This window comes from Synchiropus splendidus, chromosome 17, assembly GCF_027744825.2.
Source record: "Synchiropus splendidus isolate RoL2022-P1 chromosome 17, RoL_Sspl_1.0, whole genome shotgun sequence".
In the NCBI taxonomy this organism is placed as follows: Eukaryota; Metazoa; Chordata; class Actinopteri; order Syngnathiformes; family Callionymidae; genus Synchiropus; species Synchiropus splendidus.
In genome coordinates, this window is record NC_071350.1 from 3,858,753 (window position 1) to 3,884,615 (window position 25,863).

Sequence of the window (25,863 nt, forward strand, 5' to 3'; positions counted from 1 at the left end):
CACTGTATTCAACAGATGCTTTCTGTCGCGTCCACAATCTTCTTCCATGTTGCTTGTTCAGATCAGAATCAGAATCAGAATATAATTTATTGCCATGGTCAGTGGGGAGCCCTAGGCAGCTAGGAAAGAGTTTTGGAATAAAGTGCTGACAGTAAAAATAAAATAAAATAAAAGAATTCAAGGTTCTGGTCTGGATCGACCGTAGCCTCCTGCCAGATGGAAGAGAAACAAACAGTCCATGTCCAGGATGAGAAAGGTAGGCTCTGATCCGACCTGCACGTCTCTGGGTCCTGGAGACATACAGGTCCTGAAGAGGTGGCAGGTTGCATCCGATCACCTTCTCAGCAGAACGCACGATGCGCTGCAGTCTGCTCTTGTCCCTGGAGGTGGCGCTGTTGTACCAGACAGTGATGGAGGAGGTGAGGAAACGCCAGGTGGTTGCCTCAATATCACATTTTTACAGGAAATTGTATGGTTCACACACGCCACATTTCTGCATGATTTTAATTTCTCATATTTTAAAATGAATTAGATAATTCACCCATTTTCTCCCGCATTCCTTTTGTTTGTGCTGGCTGTTGAGATTGTCTATAATAACTGTGAATATGAAGTTTGCATGGTACGCTATATTTCAGATAGACCACATGACGATCAGCAACAATTAAACTTTATTACAGTTATTTACAAGGGAGTGTGGAATGTGTAAAGTTGGGGTGGCGCCTTCCTCAGCTTAGGCCGCCTTCGCTTTGGTCCTTTTTCTTTTGACTTTCCTTCCCTGCACAAAGTGGGCGCATTAGCCGTCTGTGACAACACGACTGATGGAACAAAATGAAGAACTCACATAATTGTCTTTGCTGGACCAATTGGGGTGGCGCTCTTCATGTTTCCGCCTCTCTTCTGCGGCCAGCAGGTAATACCTGTGCTGCTGCTCCGACGTCATGGACTTCCACTGTCAATGCATTTCATCAGAAAAGCCGAACAAGCTGAGGCAGCAAAAGCACATACCATATGTCCCAGGATGCTGTTGGCTTCAACACTGTGTTTTGGGTTGAATGTGGCTGTGACATGTTCCCTGTTCTCCCTCATAAAAATCATGAAGGCGTTGGGTGGCCTTCGGATATAGGGGCCATTGTGCTTTGTAGGCTCGCTTTACCAGAAAATGGAGAACGAAAAATAGTTTTCATCTGTTTAAATCCACAATACTTTGCGAACATAATCGCTAGCAAACCTCGGGTCCACGTGGTTCCTTGGTGGAGACGTCTCGGGACGGGGCGATGGCGTGGCGACTTGAAACACTCCCGTTCCATTCCTGAGAAAAAGGAGAGAGACATAGACAATACACTAGGAGGAAAGTGAGTGGACTCATGCTCGCACTCACGTAGCTCCGAGGTAACTATGAGCGCCACTGTTGACTGAATCCTTTACTGGCCAGAAGTTCTTCTAGAAAACAAACATCATGAGTTCAGAATCAATGGTACTTGCATATTGCCTTTCCATCTTTCCTCCTTAGGCACCACTCACCTGGCGTTCAGCCAGTCGACCACCACAGTCCGGCCTGTATCCCACATTAGGTGGGAGGCAGTTTTGGTAGCATCCGGGCTCCACTGTGACGACTGGCAAGTAGCATCCGCCTTGCTGCACCACATCGGTTCTGGAACCCAGCGCTCCAAGCCCACCTCCAGTCACATGTGGCGGGTGACTTTCCTGCAGCCCGACAGATGCCAGACCACCAGTGTGCGCCGGTTGGTCACCACCACATGGCACTTTGGTTTCACCGACAGGCGACAGGTCACCCAACAGTTCCTGCAGTGTGGAGAGGACTATATCCCATTCCAACTCCATGTCGACACAACTGGGCTCCATTCTGTTCCTGTGACATTAAAATGATCCTGTTACAAATTGATGTGTATATGGTGCACCAAACACACTTTGCTAAGAAAATCACTACCAAACCTGGGGTTCACGTGGTTCGTCGGTGGAGATGTCACGGGACCCGGCGATGGCGTGGCGACTTGAAACACTCCATTCCTGAGTAAAAGGAGAGAGACATAGACAATAGACTAGGAGGAAAGTGAGTGGACTCATGCTCGCACTCACATGGCTTCGAGGTAACTCTGAGCGCCACTGTTGACTGAATCCGTTACTAGCCAGAAGATGTTCTAGAAAACAAACATCATGAGTTCAGAATCAATGGGACTTGCATATTGCCTTTCCATCTTTCCTCCTTAGGCACCACTCACCTGGCGTTCAGCCAGTCGACCACCACAGTCCGGCCTGTATCCCACATTAGGTGGGAGGCAGTTTTGGTAGCACCCGGGGTCCACTGTGACGACTGGCAAGTAGCATCCGCCTTGTTGTACCACATCAGTTCTGGAACCCAGCGCTCCAAGCCCACCTCCAGTCACATGTGGCGGGTGACTTTCCTGCAGCCCTACAGATGCCAGACCACCAGTGTGCGCCGGTTGGTCACCACCACATGGCACTTTGGTTTCACCGACAGGCGACAGGTCACCCAACAGTTCCTGCAGTGTGGAGAGGACTATATCCCATTCCAACTCCATGTCGACACAACTGGGCTCCATTCTGTTACTGTGACATTAAAATGATCCTGTTACAAATTGAAGTGTTGAGCATTCGCAGATTTTTTAGTATATGGTGCACCAAACAAACTTTGCAAAGAAAATCACGACCAAACCTTGGGTTCACGTGGTTCGTTGGTGGAGATGTCACGGGACCCGGCGACGGCGTGGCGACTTCAAACACTCCATTCCTGAGTAAAAGGAGAGAGACATAGATAATACACTAGGAGGAAAGTGAGTGGACTCATGCTCGCACTCACATGGCTTCGAGGTAACTCTGAGCGCCACTGTTGACTGAATCCGTTACTAGCCAGAAGATGTTCTAGAAAACAAACATCATGAGTTCAGAATCAATGGGACTTGCCTTTCCGTCTTTCCTCCTTAGGCACCACTCACCTGGCGTTCAGCCAGTCGACCACCACAGTCCGGCCTGTATCCCACATTAGGTGGGAGGCAGTTTTGGTAGCATCCGGGCTCCACTGTGACGACTGGCAAGTAGCATCCGCCTTGCTGCACCACATCGGTTCTGGAACCCAGTGCTCCAAGCCTACCTCCAATCACATGTGGCGGGTGACTTTCCTGCAGCCCGACAGATGCCAGACCACCAGTGTGCGCCGGTTGGTCACCACCACATGGCACTTTGGTTTCACCGACAGGTCACCCAACAGTTCTTGCAGTGTTGGGAGGACTATATCCCATTCCAACTCCATGTCAACACAACTGGGCTCCATTTGGTTCCTGTGACATTAAAATGATCCTGTTACATATCGAAGTGTTGAGCATTTGCAGATTTTTTAGTAAATTGTGCACATCATACACTAAAGATTTACATGAACAGTTTCCGGGTTTCAAAGACTCCTGATGACCTGAAAGAAACACTGATGAATTTGCTTTCAAGATACCTTCACTTCCGAATCTCAAACGTTTATTCCATCTACGTGAACATGATTATCTAAAATGGTTGACTGTGACTCAATCACGTAAGGTCACCATGTCTGAATCTATTCATTTCAAATCATTTATATTGAAATCATAAAATATTTAAAAAAAAAAAAAAAAACAAGATTCCGCCAGGTTTTGAACACCCCCCTCTCTCTCTCCCCCCCATCACGAAACGCGGAAAACGCGGGAAACAGGAAACTGAGGGGGAGTTTTGACAGCACGAAATTGGGGACCATCCAAACGCTAGTTTTTCATGACGAGAAGCAACCCTCACTCCGATCTGCACCCGGTCGCTATTCCGATGTCCCGACCGGATACACGAATTGGGACTTCCGCGAAAGTCGTGAGTTTTTTTACGGTGTTTTTTTTTCGGGATTTTGCTCTTAAAACCACCAGCAACACGCCCAATTCTATGATGCGTGGATATGTTTCCCGCCAATTTAGATGTTTCCGCTTCGTCAAAAGACGTTGGATGACGTCAGATTTGACCCTTTTTAAGGAGATGTTATTCTGACGGCTGGGCGCGCCGCGATCTTCTACGTGTAACAGAAACCACGACTACTGTAAATATACTCACCGTTTCATGAGACAAGCACACACCTGACACTGACAGCTTGATGCCCACCTGCAGTCTGACTGAAGCCGCACCTGCACCCGACCACCTGTGTAGCGACCGAAGTGACATATCATAGGTGGAAAGTGTTATGAATTACACCGGCCAATCAGAGGGCTCAGTGTGACAGCACTAACTCTTGATCACCAATGAGTGTCGTCTGATGATTTAAGCCTGTAAAGTGCTTCCGTAAAGATGTTTAATGCAACAAAAAGAACAAACATTTCAGATTCTAAACAGATCGCAGCCTCCATGTGACTTCAAACTGGCCCATTGAAATGAGTGGAGTGGAACACTTGGTGAGCAACTGATGATTCAAGTTCAAGTGTTAGGAATCTAGGGATTTCTTCATCATTTCTTCATCCACAATATAATCAGACAACATTGAATGCTTGTGAGCGTCTGTCCCTCAGGGGCACTGCCTTAAACACCGGCATCATTGTGTAAAAGATCTAACCAGGTGCGCTCAGGAACCCTTCCACATCAGCTCCATATACAAGTGCAAGTCAGCTCTTCCATGTCAAGCCTTAAACCAGCAACATCCAGGAACACCGGCGCTTCTCTGGGTCCGAGCTCATTTGAAATGGACAGAGGCAGAGCGGCCCATATTTCAAATTGTGTGTGGAAATCATGGCGTCATGTTCTGTGGGCAAAGGACCATCCAGATTGTCGTCCAGGTTTCGGAGCAACACATGCTGCCATCCAAGCAACGCTGTCTTCAGGGATGTCCCAGCTCATTTCTGCAAGACGGTGCTGAGCCACATCCCGCACCAAGCGTGGCTTTGCAGTGAAAGACTGCAGGCACCAGACTGGCCTGGCTGCAGTCCAGACCTGTTGCTCGCTGTGAAGCACAAAATACAACAACGGAGACCCCAGACTGTCCAACAAGTAAGGATGAGATAGAATACCAGCTACAAACCTTCAATGATTAGTGTCCTCAGTTCCTAAACGCTTGAGTGTGGTGAGAAGTAAAGGTGACCCAGAGAACACGCCGCTGCCCCAGCATCACTGTGTTGCAGGAATCCAATTCAAAACCACTTGCATTAAAACAATAAAGTTTATGAACATTAAATGTCTTGTATTTGCAGTGCATTCAGTTGGGTATAGGTTGAAGAGGATTTGCAAATAATTGTACTCTGTTTTTTATTTACAACCTGGTCAGCATGGCAACTTTGTTGGAGCTGTGGTTCATATGCGGGTGGGTACACAATGCTACACACACGAGCATCTATTTCAGCACCTTCACAGAGTGTACACGGGACCACATCCACTGGGTGAGCTTCCATCACTCTTCCAGTGCGTTCCCAGCCCAAGTCCATCAGTTGTGCAGCAGATCCACCTAAACACGAGAGAGAGAGAGAGAGAGAGACGACATTTCTGGTGAATATTTAGCACATTCCTAGTATTTTCCAAGCAGTGATGAGGACTAGGTGCCTCCTTCGATCATCCTTATCACAAAGACCTGAGTGCACAGTAGCCTCTTAGCAAAGCAAAACGGATCAAATGGATTCACAACATATATTGTGCAGATCCGATTAAAAATGTTGAAGAAAAAAGATCTAAAATGAAAATTCTACAAAGAACATTTTTGTGTTTCGATGTGATGTGATTCGTGTTTTGTTTAAACAACTTCACAGCGATGGACAATGAATGGAATACAGAAAATGAAATATAGTGTGGATCAGAATAACATAGAAAAACGCTCCCTCCAACCAAACCTACAGGGAGTCTGTCAGAAACTACTAAAACCATTATTATTAATGATTTTAGTATTAAAAGTATGAAAAATATATTTAGAACTTCATAAACCAGCATCTCTCTGGTTCCTCCATCACTGAACCACTTTTGCGCCAGTGTTTTCAAGGTCTGACGGCCCAAATCTCAAGTCTTGGTTGATCTTAAATGAAATGAGACGACTTACCTGAGAGTAATACTCATATTTTCATCGGCAGCATCATCAGACACTGGACAACTTTGTGAGGTGACCGTCACAACCAGGTGGAGCTGAGCTGCAGGTTCCATCTTCAGGGCCAACATCGAAGGTGTTTCCATTCCGCAAGTCTCCGTCTGAAGCTGGGCAACAAAATAAACATTTTGCATAAACTGGCAGCAGCTACAGCTCGACTGCAGTACATTTCATTTTGGAGGCATATTTCCACAGTAAACTATCTTAGGCAATACGCTACAATCTCCAAAGCAGGGTTCTGCATCCCACGTTCACGTTTGAGGTGGCTGCTCTCACCAAGTGAGCAGTCACGGCTTCAGCAACGCAACGATCCATGGTGACCCCAGCCACCTTCTCCAAACCAGACATGGTGAAATGAAACACCAAAGCTGCTCCTGCAGCAACACATATTCTTTCTTATTCAGTTCTCTCAGGTCATTGAGGGCAGGTTTACTCTGTTTCCCAGGGTGACACCGAGAGACTCCACTCCCTGAGTTCTGCTAAAACTGTTCTAGCGTGGGGCTGCTTACATTTGTGTGCTGCAGTTTTTATGTCGTCCATGATCACACAGTTTCTGAGTGCTTTCCAAAGTTGATGATGCCACAACTGAGCTGTCAGGGGAGAGGACAGTGTCTGGATTCAAAGTGATACCTGAAGGGACTGTTGCAAAGTCCAGAGGCAAAGGCCGCCTGAGGAGGCAGCTGCTTGAGAAGCTCCACATGCTGCAATCCATGAGCATCGTTGCTGCCACGACTGGACCCAAGGTTTTAGTAAAACCTTCCTCCTCACGGTCCTCAATCGACTGGACTCCACCCACTTGCAGACAAAAAACAATAAGATAAATGTGACTCCTAATAATATCGGAAGAAAACAGAACATGTTCATCCAAACTTATAGCTAGCTCATGGGTGGTTTATACACCCCTGCCTTATCCGTGTCCAACAGGTTTTTATTTTTTTTCTATTGTAGGGGATTTTAAAAATGTGAAAAATACTTTTTTGTGAAGAAATTATCAGTATTTATATTCTACAATTGCTTCCATGGACGCAGACATAAACACATTCTGAACATAGACGAACGTACATGAATAGAATACTGAGCACAAAACATATTGAAGTTTAAAGCCCATCCGATGTACTTAAGCTGTGATCAGGGCCAATGCAGGTCTCTTTTTCCTCACAGTGATATGGAACTTTAACATGAAACAGACAAATACTAACAGCTGTTTCACTGTTTCAGACTCGAGCTACCCCAAACCTATCTAATGGCACCACATGGGCTTGGAGATATATATATATTTTTTTATTTATTTATTTATTTTTTTTAATGAAAAACAGAACGTGGTCCATTTCCGTAAATTAATTTGCCTGTTAATATCATTAGTTTCAGATAATAATTATCACAGAAAAATACATGAAAACAAAACAAGCATTGTCAGGTTACAGCCGTGAATTAGTGACGTCACGTACAGTAGACAGCTCCTTGTGAGTTACGGCGTTGCTCACACGGGCGGAGAGTTGCGGATTTGTAGATAGACGGGATCTGGGAGGTGAAGGTGAAAGATGTCCGCGTGGGAGTGACCGTACTGCATTACAGTTGGTTGTTACCAGCTAATTAAAATATACTTTGCGCCTTTTTCAATCATTACAGCGAGTTAAGTTAACTGAAGTGCAATATACATGTTTGAAATGCACAGCATGGTTTAGGTTTGGATGCTAGGTGCTACGTTAGCAGCAAAAGCTCACAAGTTCTCCCAACTTAAAGGTAAAATCACGCCACAGACACAGTCACAAACGTAGTGACGGCGTGTTCAACACTCCATTCACATTGTGAACGCTGCAAAAACCCACCATTAGTCCCGTGTCTTCAGTGTCGAGACTTACCGAGCAGCAGGTGTCGGCTTTTTTTTCCCCCACGCGCGAGCCGAGGCACGTGACCGGAAGTGGCTGGCGCACTTCATTCCCTGCAGCAACAAATCAATGAAGTGCTTTGCCGGTGTCTGTCGTCAAAAACAAGATTTGCTTTTGACAACACGCACAAAATAGTAGTCTAATATTTAATATCTATGAGTTTGTCAACAGCATTTTATTTTATCTTTTTCACACACACGGGAACACCTCTCAGAAACCAGCTGAAATATGATTGTTGTTATATATCTCGCCACTGAATCCTTATGGAAAAACACGTCCCATTATCGCGGAGAGAAACGACATCACGGCTGTTGTTTGTGTCACACTTCTTCGGTCTCTTTTATTATCAAGACAGAACACACACAACTCTCAAACAATACAGACGCCACCTAATGTTCAGTCTCAGCATTGCGTCCATTAATCCCATACACAACAATTGTGTTGTAAGACTGCCCTCTTTCCCAGCCATTTACTTCCATCTTTTCCTAATAATAAATATAATAAATCCTCAATCTTGCTGCCAGTTTTACATTCATTCATACATCACTTGGTGGTACCATAGAGCAAACGAAGCACTTTGTGAAGCATCGACCCATGAGTCAAACCAATAGCATGGAAAGCCTCAATGCTTCACAGAGCTTCATCACAACATCTCAACTAACAGCACGGCTGCTAACTGACAACTCACTCACTGTATTCAACAGATGCTTTCTGTCGCGTCCACAATCTTCTTCCATGTTGCTTGTTCAGATCAGAATCAGAATCAGAATTTAATTTATTGCCATGGTCAGTGGGGAGCCCTAGGCAGCTAGGAAAGAGTTTTGGAATAAAGTGCTGACAGTAAAAATAAAATAAAATAAAAGAATTCAAGGTTCTGTCTGGATCGACCGTAGCCTCCTGCCAGATGGAAGAGAAACAAACAGTCCATGTCCAGGATGAGAAAGGTAGGCTCTGATCCGACCTGCACGTCTCTGGGTCCTGGAGACATACAGGTCCTGAAGAGGTGGCAGGTTGCATCCGATCACCTTCTCAGCAGAACGCACGATGCGCTGCAGTCTGCTCTTGTCCCTGGAGGTGGCGCTGTTGTACCAGACAGTGATGGAGGAGGTGAGGAAACGCCAGGTGGTTGCCTCAATATCACATTTTTACAGGAAATTGTATGGTTCACACACGCCACATTTCTGCATGATTTTAATTTCTCATGTTTTAAAATGAATTAGATAAATAATTCACCCATTTTCTCCCGCATTCCTTTTGTTTGTCCTGGCTGTTGAGATTGTCTATAATAACTCCACAACTGTGAATATGAAGTTTGCATGGTACGCTATATTTCAGATAGACCACATGACGATCAGCAACAATTAAACTTTATTACAGTTATTTACAAGGGAGTGTGGAATGTGTAAAGTTGGGGTGGCGCCTTCCACAGCTTAGGCCGCCTTCGCTTTGGTCCTTTTTCTTTTGACTTTCCTTCCCTGCGCAAAGTGGGCGCATTAGCCGTCTGTGACAACACGACTGATGGAACAAAATGAAGAACTCACATAATTGTCTTTGCTGGACCAATTGGGGTGGCGCTCTTCATGTTTCCGCCTCTCTTCTGCGGCCAGCAGGTAATACCTGTGCTGCTGCTCCGACGTCATGGACTTCCACTGTCAATGCATTTCATCATGTAAACGGACAGAAACACAGAAAAGCCGAACAAGCTGAGGCAGCAAAAGCACATACCATATGTCCCAGGATGCTGTTGGCTTCAACACTGTGTTTTGGGTTGAATGTGGCTGTGACATGTTCCCTGTTCTCCCTCATAAAAATCATGAAGGCGTTGGGTGGCCTTCGGATATAGGGGCCATTGTGCTTTGTAGGCTCGCTTTACCAGAAAATGGAGAACGAAAAATAGTTTTCATCTGTTTAAATCCACAATACTTTGCAAACATAATCGCTAGCAAACCTCGGGTCCACGTGGTTCCTTGGTGGAGACGTCTCGGGACGGGGCGATGGCGTGGCGACTTGAAACACTCCCGTTCCATTCCTGAGAAAAAGGAGAGAGACATAGACAATACACTAGGAGGAAAGTGAGTGGACTCATGCTCGCACTCACATGGCTCCGAGGTAACTATGAGCGCCACTGTTGACTGAATCCTTTACTGGCCAGAAGTTCTTCTAGAAAACAAACATCATGAGTTCAGAATCAATGGTACTTGCATATTGCCTTTCCATCTTTCCTCCTTAGGCACCACTCACCTGGCGTTCAGCCAGTCGACCACCACAGTCCGGCCTGTATCCCACATTAGGTGGGAGGCAGTTTTGGTAGCATCCGGGCTCCACTGTGACGACTGGCAAGTAGCATCCGCCTTGCTGCACCACATCGGTTCTGGAACCCAGCGCTCCAAGCCCACCTCCAGTCACATGTGGCGGGTGACTTTCCTGCAGCCCGACAGATGCCAGACCACCAGTGTGCGCCGGTTGGTCACCACCACATGGCACTTTGGTTTCACCGACAGGCGACAGGTCACCCAACAGTTCCTGCAGTGTGGAGAGGACTATATCCCATTCCAACTCCATGTCGACACAACTGGGCTCCATTCTGTTCCTGTGACATTAAAATGATCCTGTTACAAATTGATGTGTATATGGTGCACCAAACACACTTTGCTAAGAAAATCACTACCAAACCTGGGGTTCACGTGGTTCGTCGGTGGAGATGTCACGGGACCCGGCGATGGCGTGGCGACTTGAAACACTCCATTCCTGAGTAAAAGGAGAGAGACATAGATAATACACTAGGAGGAAAGTGAGTGGACTCATGCTCGCACTCACATGGCTCCGAGGTAACTCTGAGCGCCACTGTTGACTGAATCCGTTACTAGCCAGAAGATGTTCTAGAAAACAAACATCATGAGTTCAGAATCAATGGGACTTGCCTTTCCGTCTTTCCTCCTTAGGCACCACTCACCTGGCGTTCAGCCAGTCGACCACCACAGTCCGGCCTGTATCCCACATTAGGTGGGAGGCAGTTTTGGTAGCATCCGGGCTCCACTGTGACGACTGGCAAGTAGCATCCACCTTGCTGCACCACATCGGTTCTGGAACCCAGTGCTCCAAGCCTACCTCCAATCACATGTGGCGGGTGACTTTCCTGCAGCCCGACAGATGCCAGACCACCAGTGTGCGCCGGTTGGTCACCACCACATGGCACTTTGGTTTCACCGACAGGCGACAGGTCACCCAACAGTTCTTGCAGTGTTGGGAGGACTATATCCCATTCCAACTCCATGTCAACACAACTGGGCTCCATTCTGTTCCTGTGACATTAAAATGATCCTGTTACAAATTGATGTGTATATGGTGCACCAAACACACTTTGCTAAGAAAATCACTACCAAACCTGGGGTTCACGTGGTTCGTCGGTGGAGATGTCACGGGACCCGGCGATGGCGTGGCGACTTGAAACACTCCATTCCTGAGTAAAAGGAGAGAGACATAGATAATACACTAGGAGGAAAGTGAGTGGACTCATGCTCGCACTCACATGGCTTCGAGGTAACTCTGAGCGCCACTGTTGACTGAATCCGTTACTAGCCAGAAGATGTTCTAGAAAACAAACATCATGAGTTCAGAATCAATGGGACTTGCATATTGCCTTTCCATCTTTCCTCCTTAGGCACCACTCACCTGGCGTTCAGCCAGTCGACCACCACAGTCCGGCCTGTATCCCACATTAGGTGGGAGGCAGTTTTGGTAGCACCCGGGGTCCACTGTGACGACTGGCAAGTAGCATCCGCCTTGTTGTACCACATCAGTTCTGGAACCCAGCGCTCCAAGCCCACCTCCAGTCACATGTGGCGGGTGACTTTCCTGCAGCCCGACAGATGCCAGACCACCAGTGTGCGCCGGTTGCTCACCACCACATGGCACTTTGGTTTCACCGACAGGCGACAGGTCACCCAACAGTTCCTGCAGTGTGGAGAGGACTATATCCCATTCCAACTCCATGTCGACACAACTGGGCTCCATTCTGTTACTGTGACATTAAAATGATCCTGTTACAAATTGAAGTGTTGAGCATTCGCAGATTTTTTAGTATATGGTGCACCAAACAAACTTTGCAAAGAAAATCACGACCAAACCTTGGGTTCACGTGGTTCGTTGGTGGAGATGTCACGGGACCCGGCGACGGCGTGGCGACTTGAAACACTCCATTCCTGAGTAAAAGGAGAGAGACATAGATAATACACTAGGAGGAAAGTGAGTGGACTCATGCTCGCACTCACATGGCTCCGAGGTAACTCTGAGCGCCACTGTTGACTGAATCCGTTACTAGCCAGAAGATGTTCTAGAAAACAAACATCATGAGTTCAGAATCAATGGGACTTGCCTTTCCGTCTTTCCTCCTTAGGCACCACTCACCTGGCGTTCAGCCAGTCGACCACCACAGTCCGGCCTGTATCCCACATTAGGTGGGAGGCAGTTTTGGTAGCATCCGGGCTCCACTGTGACGACTGGCAAGTAGCATCCGCCTTGTTGTACCACATCGGTTCTGGAACCCAGTGCTCCAAGCCTACCTCCAATCACATGTGGCGGGTGACTTTCCTGCAGCCCGACAGATGCCAGACCACCAGTGTGCCCCGGTTGGTCACCACCACATGGCACTTTGGTTTCACCGACAGGCGACAGGTCACCCAACAGTTCTTGCAGTGTTGGGAGGACTATATCCCATTCCAACTCCATGTCAACACAACTGGGCTCCATTTGGTTCCTGTGACATTAAAATGATCCTGTTACATATCGAAGTGTTGAGCATTTGCAGATTTTTTAGTAAATTGTGCACATCATACACTAAAGATTTACATGAACAGTTTCCGGGTTTCAAAGACTCCTGATGACCTGAAAGAAACGCTGATGAATTTGCTTTCAAGATACCTTCACTTCCGAATCTCAAACGTTTATTCCATCTACGTGAACATGATTATCTAAAATGGTTGACTGTGACTCAATCACGTAAGGTCACCATGTCTGAATCTATTCATTTCAAATCATTTATATTGAAATCATAAAATATATATAAAAAAAAAAAGAAGATTCCGCCCCCCCCCCCATCACGAAACGCGGAAAACGCGGGAAACAGGAAACTGAGGGGGAGTTTTGACAGCACGAAATTGGGGACCATCCAAACGCTAGTTTTTCATGACGAGAAGCAACCCTCACTCCGATCTGCACCCGGTCGCTATTCCGATGTCCCGACCGGATACACGAATTGGGACTTCCGCGAAAGTCGTGAGTTTTTTACGGTGTTTTTTTTTCGGGATTTTGCTCTTAAAACCACCAGCAACACGCCCAATTCTATGATGCGTGGATATGTTTCCCGCCAATTTAGATGTTTCCGCTTCGTCAAAAGACGTTGGATGACGTCAGATTTGACCCTTTTTAAGGAGATGTTATTCTGACGGCTGGGCGCGCCGCGATCTTCTACGTGTAACAGAAACCACGACTACTGTAAATATACTCACCGTTTCATGAGACAAGCACACACCTGACACTGACAGCTTGATGCCCACCTGCAGTCTGACTGAAGCCGCACCTGCACCCGACCACCTGTGTAGCGACCGAAGTGACATATCATAGGTGGAAAGTGTTATGAATTACACCGGCCAATCAGAGGGCTCAGTGTGACAGCACTAACTCTTGATCACCAATGAGTGTCGTCTGATGATTTAAGCCTGTAAAGTGCTTCCGTAAAGATGTTTAATGCAACAAAAAGAACAAACATTTCAGATTCTAAACAGATCGCAGCCTCCATGTGACTTCAAACTGGCCCATTGAAATGAGTGGAGTGGAACACTTGGTGAGCAACTGATGATTCAAGTTCAAGTGCTAGGAATCTAGGGATTTCTTCATCATTTCTTCATCCACAATATAATCAGACAACATTGAATGCTTGTGAGCGTCTGTCCCTCAGGGGCACTGCCTTAAACACCGGCATCATTGTGTAAAAGATCTAACCAGGTGCGCTCAGGAACCCTTCCACATCAGCTCCATATACAAGTGCAAGTCAGCTCTTCCATGTCAAGCCTTAAACCAGCAACATCCAGGAACACCGGCGCTTCTCTGGGTCCGAGCTCATTTGAAATGGACAGAGGCAGAGCGGCCCATATTTCAAATTGTGTGTGGAAATCATGGCGTCATGTTCTGTGGGCAAAGGACCATCCAGATTGTCGTCCAGGTTTCGGAGCAACACATGCTGCCATCCAAGCAACGCTGTCTTCAGGGATGTCCCAGCTCATTTCTGCAAGACGGTGCTGAGCCACATCCCGCACCAAGCGTGGCTTTGCAGTGAAAGACTGCAGGCACCAGACTGGCCTGGCTGCAGTCCAGACCTGTTGCTCGCTGTGAAGCACAAAATACAACAACGGAGACCCCAGACTGTCCAACAAGTAAGGATGAGATAGAATACCAGCTACAAACCTTCAATGATTAGTGTCCTCAGTTCCCAAACGCTTGAGTGTGGTGAGAAGTAAAGGTGACCCAGAGGTCAACACGCCGCTGCCCCAGCATCACTGTGTTGCAGGAATCCAATTCAAAACCACTTGCATTAAAACAATAAAGTTTATGAACATTAAATGTCTTGTATTTGCAGTGCATTCAGTTGGGTATAGGTTGAAGAGGATTTGCAAATAATTGTACTCTGTTTTTTATTTACAACCTGGTCAGCATGGCAACTTTGTTGGAGCTGTGGTTCATATGCGGGTGGGTACACAATGCTACACACACGAGCATCTATTTCAGCACCTTCACAGAGTGTACACGGGACCACATCCACTGGGTGAGCTTCCATCACTCTTCCAGTGCGTTCCCAGCCCAAGTCCATCAGTTGTGCAGCAGATCCACCTAAACACGAGAGAGAGAGAGAGACGACATTTCTGGTGAATATTTAGCACATTCCTAGTATTTTCCAAGCAGTGATGAGGACTAGGTGCCTCCTTCGATCATCCTTATCACAAAGACCTGAGTGCACAGTAGCCTCTTAGCAAAGCAAAACGGATCAAATGGATTCACAACATATATTGTGCAGATCCGATTAAAAATGTTGAAGAAAAAAGATCTAAAATGAAAATTCTACAAAGAACATTTTTGTGTTTCGATGTGATGTGATTCGTGTTTTGTTTAAACAACTTCACAGCGATGTACAATGAATGGAATACAGAAAATGAAATATAGTGTGGATCAGAATAACATAGAAAAACGCTCCCTCCAACCAAACCTACAGGGAGTCTGTCAGAAACTACTAAAACCATTATTATTAATGATTTTAGTATTAAAAGTATGAAAAATATATTTAGAACTTCATAAACCAGCATCTCTCTGGTTCCTCCATCACTGAACCACTTTTGCGCCAGTGTTTTCAAGGTCTGACGGCCCAAATCTCAAGTCTTGGTTGATCTTAAATGAAATGAGACGACTTACCTGAGAGTAATACTCATATTTTCATCGGCAGCATCATCAGACACTGGACAACTTTGTGAGGTGACCGTCACAACCAGGTGGAGCTGAGCTGCAGGTTCCATCTTCAGGGCCAACATCGAAGGTGTTTCCATTCCGCAAGTCTCCGTCTGAAGCTGGGCAACAAAATAAACATTTTGCATAAACTGGCAGCAGCTACAGCTCGACTGCAGTACATTTCATTTTGGAGGCATATTTCCACAGTAAACTATCTTAGGCAATACGCTACAATCTCCAAAGCAGGGTTCTGCATCCCACGTTCACGTTTGAGGTGGCTGCTCTCACCAAGTGAGCAGTCACGGCTTCAGCAACGCAACGATCCATGGTGACCCCAGCCACCTTCTCCAAACCAGACATGGTGAAATGAAACACCAAAGCTGCTCCTGCAGCAACACATATTCTTTCTTATTCAGTTCTCTCAGGTCATTGAGGGCAGGTTTACTCTGTTTCCCAGGGTCACACCGAGAGACTCCACTCCCTGAGTTCTGCTAAAACTGTTCTAGCGTGGGGCTGCTTACATTTGTGTGCTGCAGTTTTTATGTCGTCCATGATCACACAGTTTCTGAGTGCTTTCCAAAGTTGATGATGCCACAACTGAGCTGTCAGAAGAGAGGACAGTGTCTGGATTCAAAGTGATACCTGAAGGGACTGTTGCAAAGTCCAGAGGCAAAGGCCGCCTGAGGAGGCAGCTGCTTGAGAAGCTCCACATGCTGCAATCCATGAGCATCGTTGCTGCCACGACTGGACCCAAGGTTTTAGTAAAACCTTCCTCCTCACGGTCCTCAATCGACTGGACTCCACCCACTTGCAGACAAAAAACAATAAGATAAATGTGACTCCTAATAATATCGGAAGAAAACAGAACATGTTCATCCAAACTTATAGCTAGCTCATGGGTGGTTTATACACCCCTGCCTTATCCGTGTCCAACAGGTTTTTATTTTTTTTCTATTGTAGGGGATTTAAAAAATGTGAAAAATACTTTTTTGTGAAGAAATTATCAGTATTTATATTCTACAATTGCTTCCATGGACGCAGACATAAACACATTCTGAACATAGACGAACGTACATGAATAGAATACTGAGCACAAAACATATTGAAGTTTAAAGCCCATCCGATGTACTTAAGCTGTGATCAGGGCCAATGCAGGTCTCTTTTTCCTCACAGTGATATGGAACTTTAACATGAAACAGACAAATACTAACAGCTGTTTCACTGTTTCAGACTCGAGCTACCCCAAACCTATCTAATGGCACCACATGGGCTTGGAGATATATATATATATATTTTTTTTTTATTTATTTATTTTTTTTTAATGAAAAACAGAACGTGGTCCATTTCCGTAAATTAATTTGCCTGTTAATACCATTAGTTTCAGATAATAATTATCACAGAAAAATACATGAAAACAAAACAAGCATTGTCAGGTTACAGCCGTGAATTAGTGACGTCACGTACAGTAGACAGCTCCTTGTGAGTTACGGCGTTGCTCACACGGGCGGAGAGTTGCGGATTTGTAGATAGACGGGATCTGGGAGGTGAAGGTGAAAGATGTCCGCGTGGGAGTGACCGTACTGCATTACAGTTGGTTGTTACCAGCTAATTAAAATATACTTTGCGCCTTTTTCAATCATTACAGCGAGTTAAGTTAACTGAAGTGCAATATACATGTTTGAAATGCACAGCATGGTTTAGGTTTGGATGCTAGGTGCTACGTTAGCAGCAAAAGCTCACAAGTTCTCCCAACTTAAAGGTAAAATCACGCCACAGACACAGTCACAAACGTAGTGACGGCGTGTTCAACACTCCATTCACATTGTGAACGCTGCAAAAACCCACCATTAGTCCCGTGTCTTCAGTGTCGAGGCTTACCGAGCAGCAGGTGTCGGCTTTTTTTTCCCCCACGCGCGCGCCGAGGCACGTGACCGGAAGTGGCTGGCGCACTTCATTCCCTGCAGCAACAAATCAATGAAGTGCTTTGCCGGTGTCTGTCGTCAAAAACAAGATTTGCTTTTGACAACACGCACAAAATAGTAGTCTAATATTTAATATCTATGAGTTTGTCAACAGCATTTTATTTTATCTTTTTCACACACACGGGAACACCTCTCAGAAACCAGCTGAAATATGATTGTTGTTATATATCTCGCCACTGAATCCTTATGGAAAAACACGTCCCATTATCGCGGAGAGAAACGACATCACGGCTGTTGTTTGTGTCACACTTCTTCGGTCTCTTTTATTATCAAGACAGAACACACACAACTCTCAAACAATACAGACGCCACCTAATGTTCAGTCTCAGCATTGCGTCCATTAATCCCATACACAACAATTGTGTTGTAAGACTGCCCTCTTTCCCAGCCATTTACTTCCATCTTTTCCTAATAATAAATATAATAAATCCTCAATCTTGCTGCCAGTTTTACATTCACTTGGTGGTACCATAGAGCAAACGAAGCACTTTGTGAAGCATCGACCCATGAGTCAAACCAATAGCATGGAAAGCCTCAATGCTTCACAGAGCTTCATCACAACATCTCAACTAACAGCACGGCTGCTAACTGACAACTCACTCACTGTATTCAACAGATGCTTTCTGTCGCGTCCACAATCTTCTTCCATGTTGCTTGTTCAGATCAGAATCAGAATCAGAATTTAATTTATTGCCATGGTCAGTGGGGAGCCCTAGGCAGCTAGGAAAGAGTTTTGGAATAAAGTGCTGACAGTAAAAATAAAATAAAATAAAAGAATTCAAGGTTCTGGTCTGGATCGACCGTAGCCTCCTGCCAGATGGAAGAGGAACAAACAGTCCATGTCCAGGATGAGAAAGGTAGGCTCTGATCCGACCTGCACGTCTCTGGGTCCTGGAGACATACAGGTCCTGAAGAGGTGGCAGGTTGCATCCGATCACCTTCTCAGCAGAACGCACGATGCGCTGCAGTCTGCTCTTGTCCCTGGAGGTGGCGCTGTTGTACCAGACAGTGATGGAGGAGGTGAGGAAACGCCAGGTGGTTGCCTCAATATCACATTTTTACAGGAAATTGTATGGTTCACACACGCCACATTTCTGCATGATTTTAATTTCTCATGTTTTAAAATGAATTAGATAAATAATTCACCCATTTTCTCCCGCATTCCTTTTGTTTGTGCTGGCTGTTGAGATTGTCTATAATAACTCCACAACTGTGAATATGAAGTTTGCATGGTACGCTATATTTCAGATAGACCACATGACGATCAGCAACAATTAAACTTTATTACAGTTATTTACAAGGGAGTGTGGAATGTGTAAAGTTGGGGTGGCGCCTTCCACAGCTTAGGCCGCCTTCGCTTTGGTCCTTTTTCTTTTGACTTTCCTTCCCTGCGCAAAGTGGGCGCATTAGCCGTCTGTGACAACACGACTGATGGAACAAAATGAAGAACTCACATAATTGTCTTTGCTGGACCAATTGGGGTGGCGCTCTTCATGTTTCCGCCTCTCTTCTGCGGCCAGCAGGTAATACCTGTGCTGCTGCTCCGACGTCATGGACTTCCACTGTCAATGCATTTCATCATGTAAACGGACAGAAACACAGAAAAGCCGAACAAGCTGAGGCAGCAAAAGCACATACCATATGTCCCAGGATGCTGTTGGCTTCAACACTGTGTTTTGGGTTGAATGTGGCTGTGACATGTTCCCTGTTCTCCCTCATAAAAATCATGAAGGCGTTGGGTGGCCTTCGGATATAGGGGCCATTGTGCTTTGTAGGCTCGCTTTACCAGAAAATGGAGAACGAAAAATAGTTTTCATCTGTTTAAATCCACAATACTTTGCGAACATAATCGCTAGCAAACCTCGGGTCCACGTGGTTCCTTGGTGGAGACGTCTCGGGACGGGGCGATGGCGTGGCGACTTGAAACACTCCCGTTCCATTCCTGAGAAAAAGGAGAGAGACATAGACAATACACTAGGAGGAAAGTGAGTGGACTCATGCTGGCACTCACATGGCTCCGAGGTAACTCTGAGCGCCACTGTTGACTGAATCCTTTACTGGCCAGAAGTTCTTCTAGAAAACAAACATCATGAGTTCAGAATCAATGGTACTTGCATATTGCCTTTCCATCTTTCCTCCTTAGGCACCACTCACCTGGCGTTCAGCCAGTCGACCACCACAGTCCGGCCTGTATCCCACATTAGGTGGGAGGCAGTTTTGGTAGCATCCGGGCTCCACTGTGACGACTGGCAAGTAGCATCCGCCTTGCTGCACCACATCGGTTCTGGAACCCAGCGCTCCAAGCCCACCTCCAGTCACATGTGGCGGGTGACTTTCCTGCAGCCCGACAGATGCCAGACCACCAGTGTGCGCCGGTTGGTCACCACCACATGGCACTTTGGTTTCACCGACAGGCGACAGGTCACCCAACAGTTCTTGCAGTGTTGGGAGGACTATATCCCATTCCAACTCCATGTCAACACAACTGGGCTCCATTTGGTTCCTGTGACATTAAAATGATCCTGTTACATATCGAAGTGTTGAGCATTTGCAGATTTTTTAGTAAATTGTGCACATCATACACTAAAGATTTACATGAACAGTTTCCGGGTTTCAAAGACTCCTGATGACCTGAAAGAAACACTGATGAATTTGCTTTCAAGATACCTTCACTTCCGAATCTCAAACGTTTATTCCATCTACGTGAACATGATTATCTAAAATGGTTGACTGTGACTCAATCACGTAAGGTCACCATGTCTGAATCTATTCATTTCAAATCATTTATATTGAAATCATAAAATATTAAAAAAAAAAAAAAAAAGAAGATTCCGCCAGGTTTTGAACACCCCCCCTCTCTCTCCCCCCCCCCCCCCCCCCCCCCCATCACGAAACGCGGAAAACGCGGGAAACAGGAAACTGAGGGGGAGTTTTGACAGCACGAAATTGGGGACCATCCAAACGCTAGTTTTTCATGACGAGAAGCAACCCTCACTCCGATCTGCACCCGGTCGCTATTCCGATGTCCCGACCGGATACACGAATTGGGACTTCCGCGAAAGTCGTGAGTTTTTTACGGTGTTTTTTTTCGGGATTTTGCTCTTAAAACCACCAGCAACACGCCCAATTCTATGATGCGTGGATATGTTTCCCGCCAATTTAGATGTTTCCGCTTCGTCAAAAGACGTTGGATGACGTCAGATTTGACCCTTTTTAAGGAGATGTTATTCTGACGGCTGGGCGCGCCGCGATCTTCTACGTGTAACAGAAACCACGACTACTGTAAATATACTCACCGTTTCATGAGACAAGCACACACCTGACACTGACAGCTTGATGCCCACCTGCAGTCTGACTGAAGCCGCACCTGCACCCGACCACCTGTGTAGCGACCGAAGTGACATATCATAGGTGGAAAGTGTTATGAATTACACCGGCCAATCAGAGGGCTCAGTGTGACAGCACTAACTCTTGATCACCAATGAGTGTCGTCTGATGATTTAAGCCTGTAAAGTGCTTCCGTAAAGATGTTTAATGCAACAAAAAGAACAAACATTTCAGATTCTAAACAGATCGCAGCCTCCATGTGACTTCAAACTGGCCCATTGAAATGAGTGGAGTGGAACACTTGGTGAGCAACTGATGATTCAAGTTCAAGTGCTAGGAATCTAGGGATTTCTTCATCATTTCTTCATCCACAATATAATCAGACAACATTGAATGCTTGTGAGCGTCTGTCCCTCAGGGGCACTGCCTTAAACACCGGCATCATTGTGTAAAAGATCTAACCAGGTGCGCTCAGGAACCCTTCCACATCAGCTCCATATACAAGTGCAAGTCAGCTCTTCCATGTCAAGCCTTAAACCAGCAACATCCAGGAACACCGGCGCTTCTCTGGGTCCGAGCTCATTTGAAATGGACAGAGGCAGAGCGGCCCATATTTCAAATTGTGTGTGGAAATCATGGCGTCATGTTCTGTGGGCAAAGGACCATCCAGATTGTCGTCCAGGTTTCGGAGCAACACATGCTGCCATCCAAGCAACGCTGTCTTCAGGGATGTCCCAGCTCATTTCTGCAAGACGGTGCTGAGCCACATCCCGCACCAAGCGTGGCTTTGCAGTGAAAGACTGCAGGCACCAGACTGGCCTGGCTGCAGTCCAGACCTGTTGCTCGCTGTGAAGCACAAAATACAACAACGGAGACCCCAGACTGTCCAACAAGTAAGGATGAGATAGAATACCAGCTACAAACCTTCAATGATTAGTGTCCTCAGTTCCTAAACGCTTGAGTGTGGTGAGAAGTAAAGGTGACCCAGAGGTCAACACGCCGCTGCCCCAGCATCACTGTGTTGCAGGAATCCAATTCAAAACCACTTGCATTAAAACAATAAAGTTTATGAACATTAAATGTCTTGTATTTGCAGTGCATTCAGTTGGGTATAGGTTGAAGAGGATTTGCAAATAATTGTACTCTGTTTTTTATTTACAACCTGGTCAGCATGGCAACTTTGTTGGAGCTGTGGTTCATATGCGGGTGGGTACACAATGCTACACACACGAGCATCTATTTCAGCACCTTCACAGAGTGTACACGGGACCACATCCACTGGGTGAGCTTCCATCACTCTTCCAGTGCGTTCCCAGCCCAAGTCCATCAGTTGTGCAGCAGATCCACCTAAACACGAGAGAGAGAGAGAGACGGCATTTCTGGTGAATATTTAGCACATTCCTAGTATTTTCCAAGCAGTGATGAGGACTAGGTGCCTCCTTCGATCATCCTTATCACAAAGACCTGAGTGCACAGTAGCCTCTTAGCAAAGCAAAACGGATCAAATGGATTCACAACATATATTGTGCAGATCCGATTAAAAATGTTGAAGAAAAAAGATCTAAAATGAAAATTCTACAAAGAACATTTTTGTGTTTCGATGTGATGTGATTCGTGTTTTGTTTAAACAACTTCACAGCGATGGACAATGAATGGAATACAGAAAATGAAATATAGTGTGGATCAGAATAACATAGAAAAACGCTCCCTCCAACCAAACCTACAGGGAGTCTGTCAGAAACTACTAAAACCATTATTATTAATGATTTTAGTATTAAAAGTATGAAAAATATATTTAGAACTTCATAAACCAGCATCTCTCTGGTTCCTCCATCACTGAACCACTTTTGCGCCAGTGTTTTCAAGGTCTGACGGCCCAAATCTCAAGTCTTGGTTGATCTTAAATGAAATGAGACGACTTACCTGAGAGTAATACTCATATTTTCATCGGCAGCATCATCAGACACTGGACAACTTTGTGAGGTGACCGTCACAACCAGGTGGAGCTGAGCTGCAGGTTCCATCTTCAGGGCCAACATCGAAGGTGTTTCCATTCCGCAAGTCTCCGTCTGAAGCTGGGCAACAAAATAAACATTTTGCATAAACTGGCAGCAGCTACAGCTCGACTGCAGTACATTTCATTTTGGAGGCATATTTCCACAGTAAACTATCTTAGGCAATACGCTACAATCTCCAAAGCAGGGTTCTGCATCCCACGTTCACGTTTGAGGTGGCTGCTCTCACCAAGTGAGCAGTCACGGCTTCAGCAACGCAACGATCCATGGTGACCCCAGCCACCTTCTCCAAACCAGACATGGTGAAATGAAACACCAAAGCTGCTCCTGCAGCAACACATATTCTTTCTTATTCAGTTCTCTCAGGTCATTGAGGGCAGGTTTACTCTGTTTCCCAGGGTCACACCGAGAGACTCCACTCCCTGAGTTCTGCTAAAACTGTTCTAGCGTGGGGCTGCTTACATTTGTGTGCTGCAGTTTTTATGTCGTCCATGATCACACAGTTTCTGAGTGCTTTCCAAAGTTGATGATGCCACAACTGAGCTGTCAGGGGAGAGGACAGTGTCTGGATTCAAAGTGATACCTGAAGGGACTGTTGCAAAGTCCAGAGGCAAAGGCCGCCTGAGGAGGCAGCTGCTTGAGAAGCTCCACATGCTGCAATCCATGAGCATCGTTGCTGCCACGACTGGACCCAAGGTTTTAGTAAAACCTTCCTCCTCACGGTCCTCAATCGACTGGACTCCACCCACTTGCAGACAAAAAACAATAAGATAAATGTGACTCCTAATAATATCGGAAGAGAACAGAACATGTTCATCCAAACTTATAGCTAGCTCATGGGTGGTTTATACACCCCTGCCTTATCCGTGTCCAACAGGTTTTTATTTTTTTTCTATTGTAGGGGATTTAAAAAATGTGAAAAATACTTTTTTGTGAAGAAATTATCAGTATTTATATTCTACAATTGCTTCCATGGACGCAGACATAAACACATTCTGAACATAGACGAACGTACATGAATAGAATACTGAGCACAAAACATATTGAAGTTTAAAGCCCATCCGATGTACTTAAGCTGTGATCAGGGCCAATGCAGGTCTCTTTTTCCTCACAGTGATATGGAACTTTAACATGAAACAGACAAATACTAACAGCTGTTTCACTGTTTCAGACTCGAGCTACCCCAAACCTATCTAATGGCACCACATGGGCTTGGAGATATATATATATATATTTTTTTATTTATTTATTTTTTTTTAATGAAAAACAGAACGTGGTCCATTTCCGTAAATTAATTTGCCTGTTAATACCATTAGTTTCAGATAATAATTATCACAGAAAAATACATGAAAACAAAACAAGCATTGTCAGGTTACAGCCGTGAATTAGTGACGTCACGTACAGTAGACAGCTCCTTGTGAGTTACGGCGTTGCTCACACGGGCGGAGAGTTGCGGATTTGTAGATAGACGGGATCTGGGAGGTGAAGGTGAAAGATGTCCGCGTGGGAGTGACCGTACTGCATTACAGTTGGTTGTTACCAGCTAATTAAAATATACTTTGCGCCTTTTTCAATCATTACAGCGAGTTAAGTTAACTGAAGTGCAATATACATGTTTGAAATGCACAGCATGGTTTAGGTTTGGATGCTAGGTGCTACGTTAGCAGCAAAAGCTCACAAGTTCTCCCAACTTAAAGGTAAAATCACGCCACAGACACAGTCACAAACGTAGTGACGGCGTGTTCAACACTCCATTCACATTGTGAACGCTGCAAAAACCCACCATTAGTCCCGTGTCTTCAGTGTCGAGACTTACCGAGCAGCAGGTGTCGGCTTTTTTTTCCCCCACGCGCGCGCCGAGGCACGTGACCGGAAGTGGCTGGCGCACTTCATTCCCTGCAGCAACAAATCAATGAAGTGCTTTGCCGGTGTCTGTCGTCAAAAACAAGATTTGCTTTTGACAACACGCACAAAATAGTAGTCTAATATTTAATATCTATGAGTTTGTCAACAGCATTTTATTTTATCTTTTTCACACACACGGGAACACCTCTCAGAAACCAGCTGAAATATGATTGTTGTTATATATCTCGCCACTGAATCCTTATGGAAAAACACGTCCCATTATCGCGGAGAGAAACGACATCACGGCTGTTGTTTGTGTCACACTTCTTCGGTCTCTTTTATTATCAAGACAGAACACACACAACTCTCAAACAATACAGACGCCACCTAATGTTCAGTCTCAGCATTGCGTCCATTAATCCCATACACAACAATTGTGTTGTAAGACTGCCCTCTTTCCCAGCCATTTACTTCCATCTTTTCCTAATAATAAATATAATAAATCCTCAATCTTGCTGCCAGTTTTACATTCACTTGGTGGTACCATAGAGCAAACGAAGCACTTTGTGAAGCATCGACCCATGAGTCAAACCAATAGCATGGAAAGCCTCAATGCTTCACAGAGCTTCATCACAACATCTCAACTAACAGCACGGCTGCTAACTGACAACTCACTCACTGTATTCAACAGATGCTTTCTGTCGCGTCCACAATCTTCTTCCATGTTGCTTGTTCAGATCAGAATCAGAATCAGAATTTAATTTATTGCCATGGTCAGTGGGGAGCCCTAGGCAGCTAGGAAAGAGTTTTGGAATAAAGTGCTGACAGTAAAAATAAAATAAAATAAAAGAATTCAAGGTTCTGGTCTGGATCGACCGTAGCCTCCTGCCAGATGGAAGAGGAACAAACAGTCCATGTCCAGGATGAGAAAGGTAGGCTCTGATCCGACCTGCACGTCTCTGGGTCCTGGAGACAGACAGGTCCTGAAGAGGTGGCAGGTTGCATCCGATCACCTTCTCAGCAGAACGCACGATGCGCTGCAGTCTGCTCTTGTCCCTGGAGGTGGCGCTGTTGTACCAGACAGTGATGGAGGAGGTGAGGAAACGCCAGGTGGTTGCCTCAATATCACATTTTTACAGGAAATTGTATGGTTCACACACGCCACATTTCTGCATGATTTTAATTTCTCATGTTTTAAAATGAATTAGATA

At 45.6% G+C, this 25,863-nt stretch overlaps 3 protein-coding genes and 3 long non-coding RNA genes across 10 annotated transcripts; all 6 read right to left on the reverse strand.

The window, feature by feature from the left end:
- Positions 1–654: 654 nt before the first annotated feature.
- On the reverse strand, positions 655–2,025 carry LOC128748871 (lymphoid enhancer-binding factor 1-like). The gene is made up of 7 exons (XM_053847916.1): positions 1,954–2,025; positions 1,522–1,870; positions 1,379–1,440; positions 1,229–1,309; positions 1,006–1,147; positions 842–949; positions 655–775 (listed from the first exon to the last, which is right to left on the reverse strand). Exons 2-7 carry the CDS (start codon positions 1,861–1,863, stop codon positions 731–733), a joined length of 780 nt encoding a protein of 259 aa, XP_053703891.1. The 5' UTR covers positions 1,864–1,870; positions 1,954–2,025; the 3' UTR covers positions 655–730.
- Positions 2,026–3,245: 1,220 nt separating this feature from the next.
- Positions 3,246–8,000, reverse strand: LOC128748745 (uncharacterized). 2 transcript variants are annotated; one of them, XR_008412832.1, is made up of 4 exons: positions 7,963–8,000; positions 6,731–6,895; positions 6,056–6,207; positions 3,246–5,473 (listed from the first exon to the last, which is right to left on the reverse strand). It is a non-coding gene; the product is annotated as an uncharacterized LOC128748745 (long non-coding RNA). The 2 variants fall into 2 exon arrangements; XR_008412833.1 differs by having other exon boundaries at positions 7,930–7,981.
- Positions 8,001–9,317: 1,317 nt separating this feature from the next.
- Positions 9,318–11,982, reverse strand: LOC128748902 (transcription factor 7-like 1-B). The gene is made up of 10 exons (XM_053847971.1): positions 11,662–11,982; positions 11,519–11,580; positions 11,375–11,449; positions 11,098–11,291; positions 10,231–10,385; positions 10,088–10,149; positions 9,938–10,018; positions 9,715–9,856; positions 9,531–9,638; positions 9,318–9,464 (listed from the first exon to the last, which is right to left on the reverse strand). Exons 1-10 carry the CDS (start codon positions 11,980–11,982, stop codon positions 9,420–9,422), a joined length of 1,245 nt encoding a protein of 414 aa, XP_053703946.1. The 3' UTR covers positions 9,318–9,419.
- A 672-nt stretch (positions 11,983–12,654) lies between these two features.
- Positions 12,655–17,665, reverse strand: LOC128748680 (uncharacterized). 3 transcript variants are annotated; one of them, XR_008412827.1, is made up of 5 exons: positions 17,362–17,665; positions 16,126–16,290; positions 15,451–15,602; positions 13,520–14,874; positions 12,655–12,873 (listed from the first exon to the last, which is right to left on the reverse strand). It is a non-coding gene; the product is annotated as an uncharacterized LOC128748680 (long non-coding RNA). The 3 variants fall into 3 exon arrangements; XR_008412825.1 differs by lacking the exon at positions 12,655–12,873 and having other exon boundaries at positions 13,109–14,874; positions 17,362–17,525; XR_008412826.1 differs by lacking the exon at positions 12,655–12,873 and having other exon boundaries at positions 13,109–14,874; positions 17,329–17,428.
- Positions 17,666–18,706: 1,041 nt separating this feature from the next.
- LOC128748884 (transcription factor 7-like 1-B) lies at positions 18,707–19,491 on the reverse strand. Its single transcript, XM_053847935.1, has 5 exons — positions 19,477–19,491; positions 19,327–19,407; positions 19,104–19,245; positions 18,920–19,027; positions 18,707–18,853 (listed from the first exon to the last, which is right to left on the reverse strand). Coding segments are annotated over exons 1-5 (378 nt in total). The 5' UTR covers positions 19,479–19,491; the 3' UTR covers positions 18,707–18,808.
- An 885-nt stretch (positions 19,492–20,376) lies between these two features.
- LOC128748679 (uncharacterized) lies at positions 20,377–24,787 on the reverse strand. Of its 2 annotated transcripts, none has more exons than XR_008412823.1 (4): positions 24,624–24,787; positions 23,391–23,555; positions 22,716–22,867; positions 20,377–22,139 (listed from the first exon to the last, which is right to left on the reverse strand). It is a non-coding gene; the product is annotated as an uncharacterized LOC128748679 (long non-coding RNA). The 2 variants fall into 2 exon arrangements; XR_008412824.1 differs by having other exon boundaries at positions 24,591–24,642.
- Positions 24,788–25,863: the final 1,076 nt, after the last annotated feature.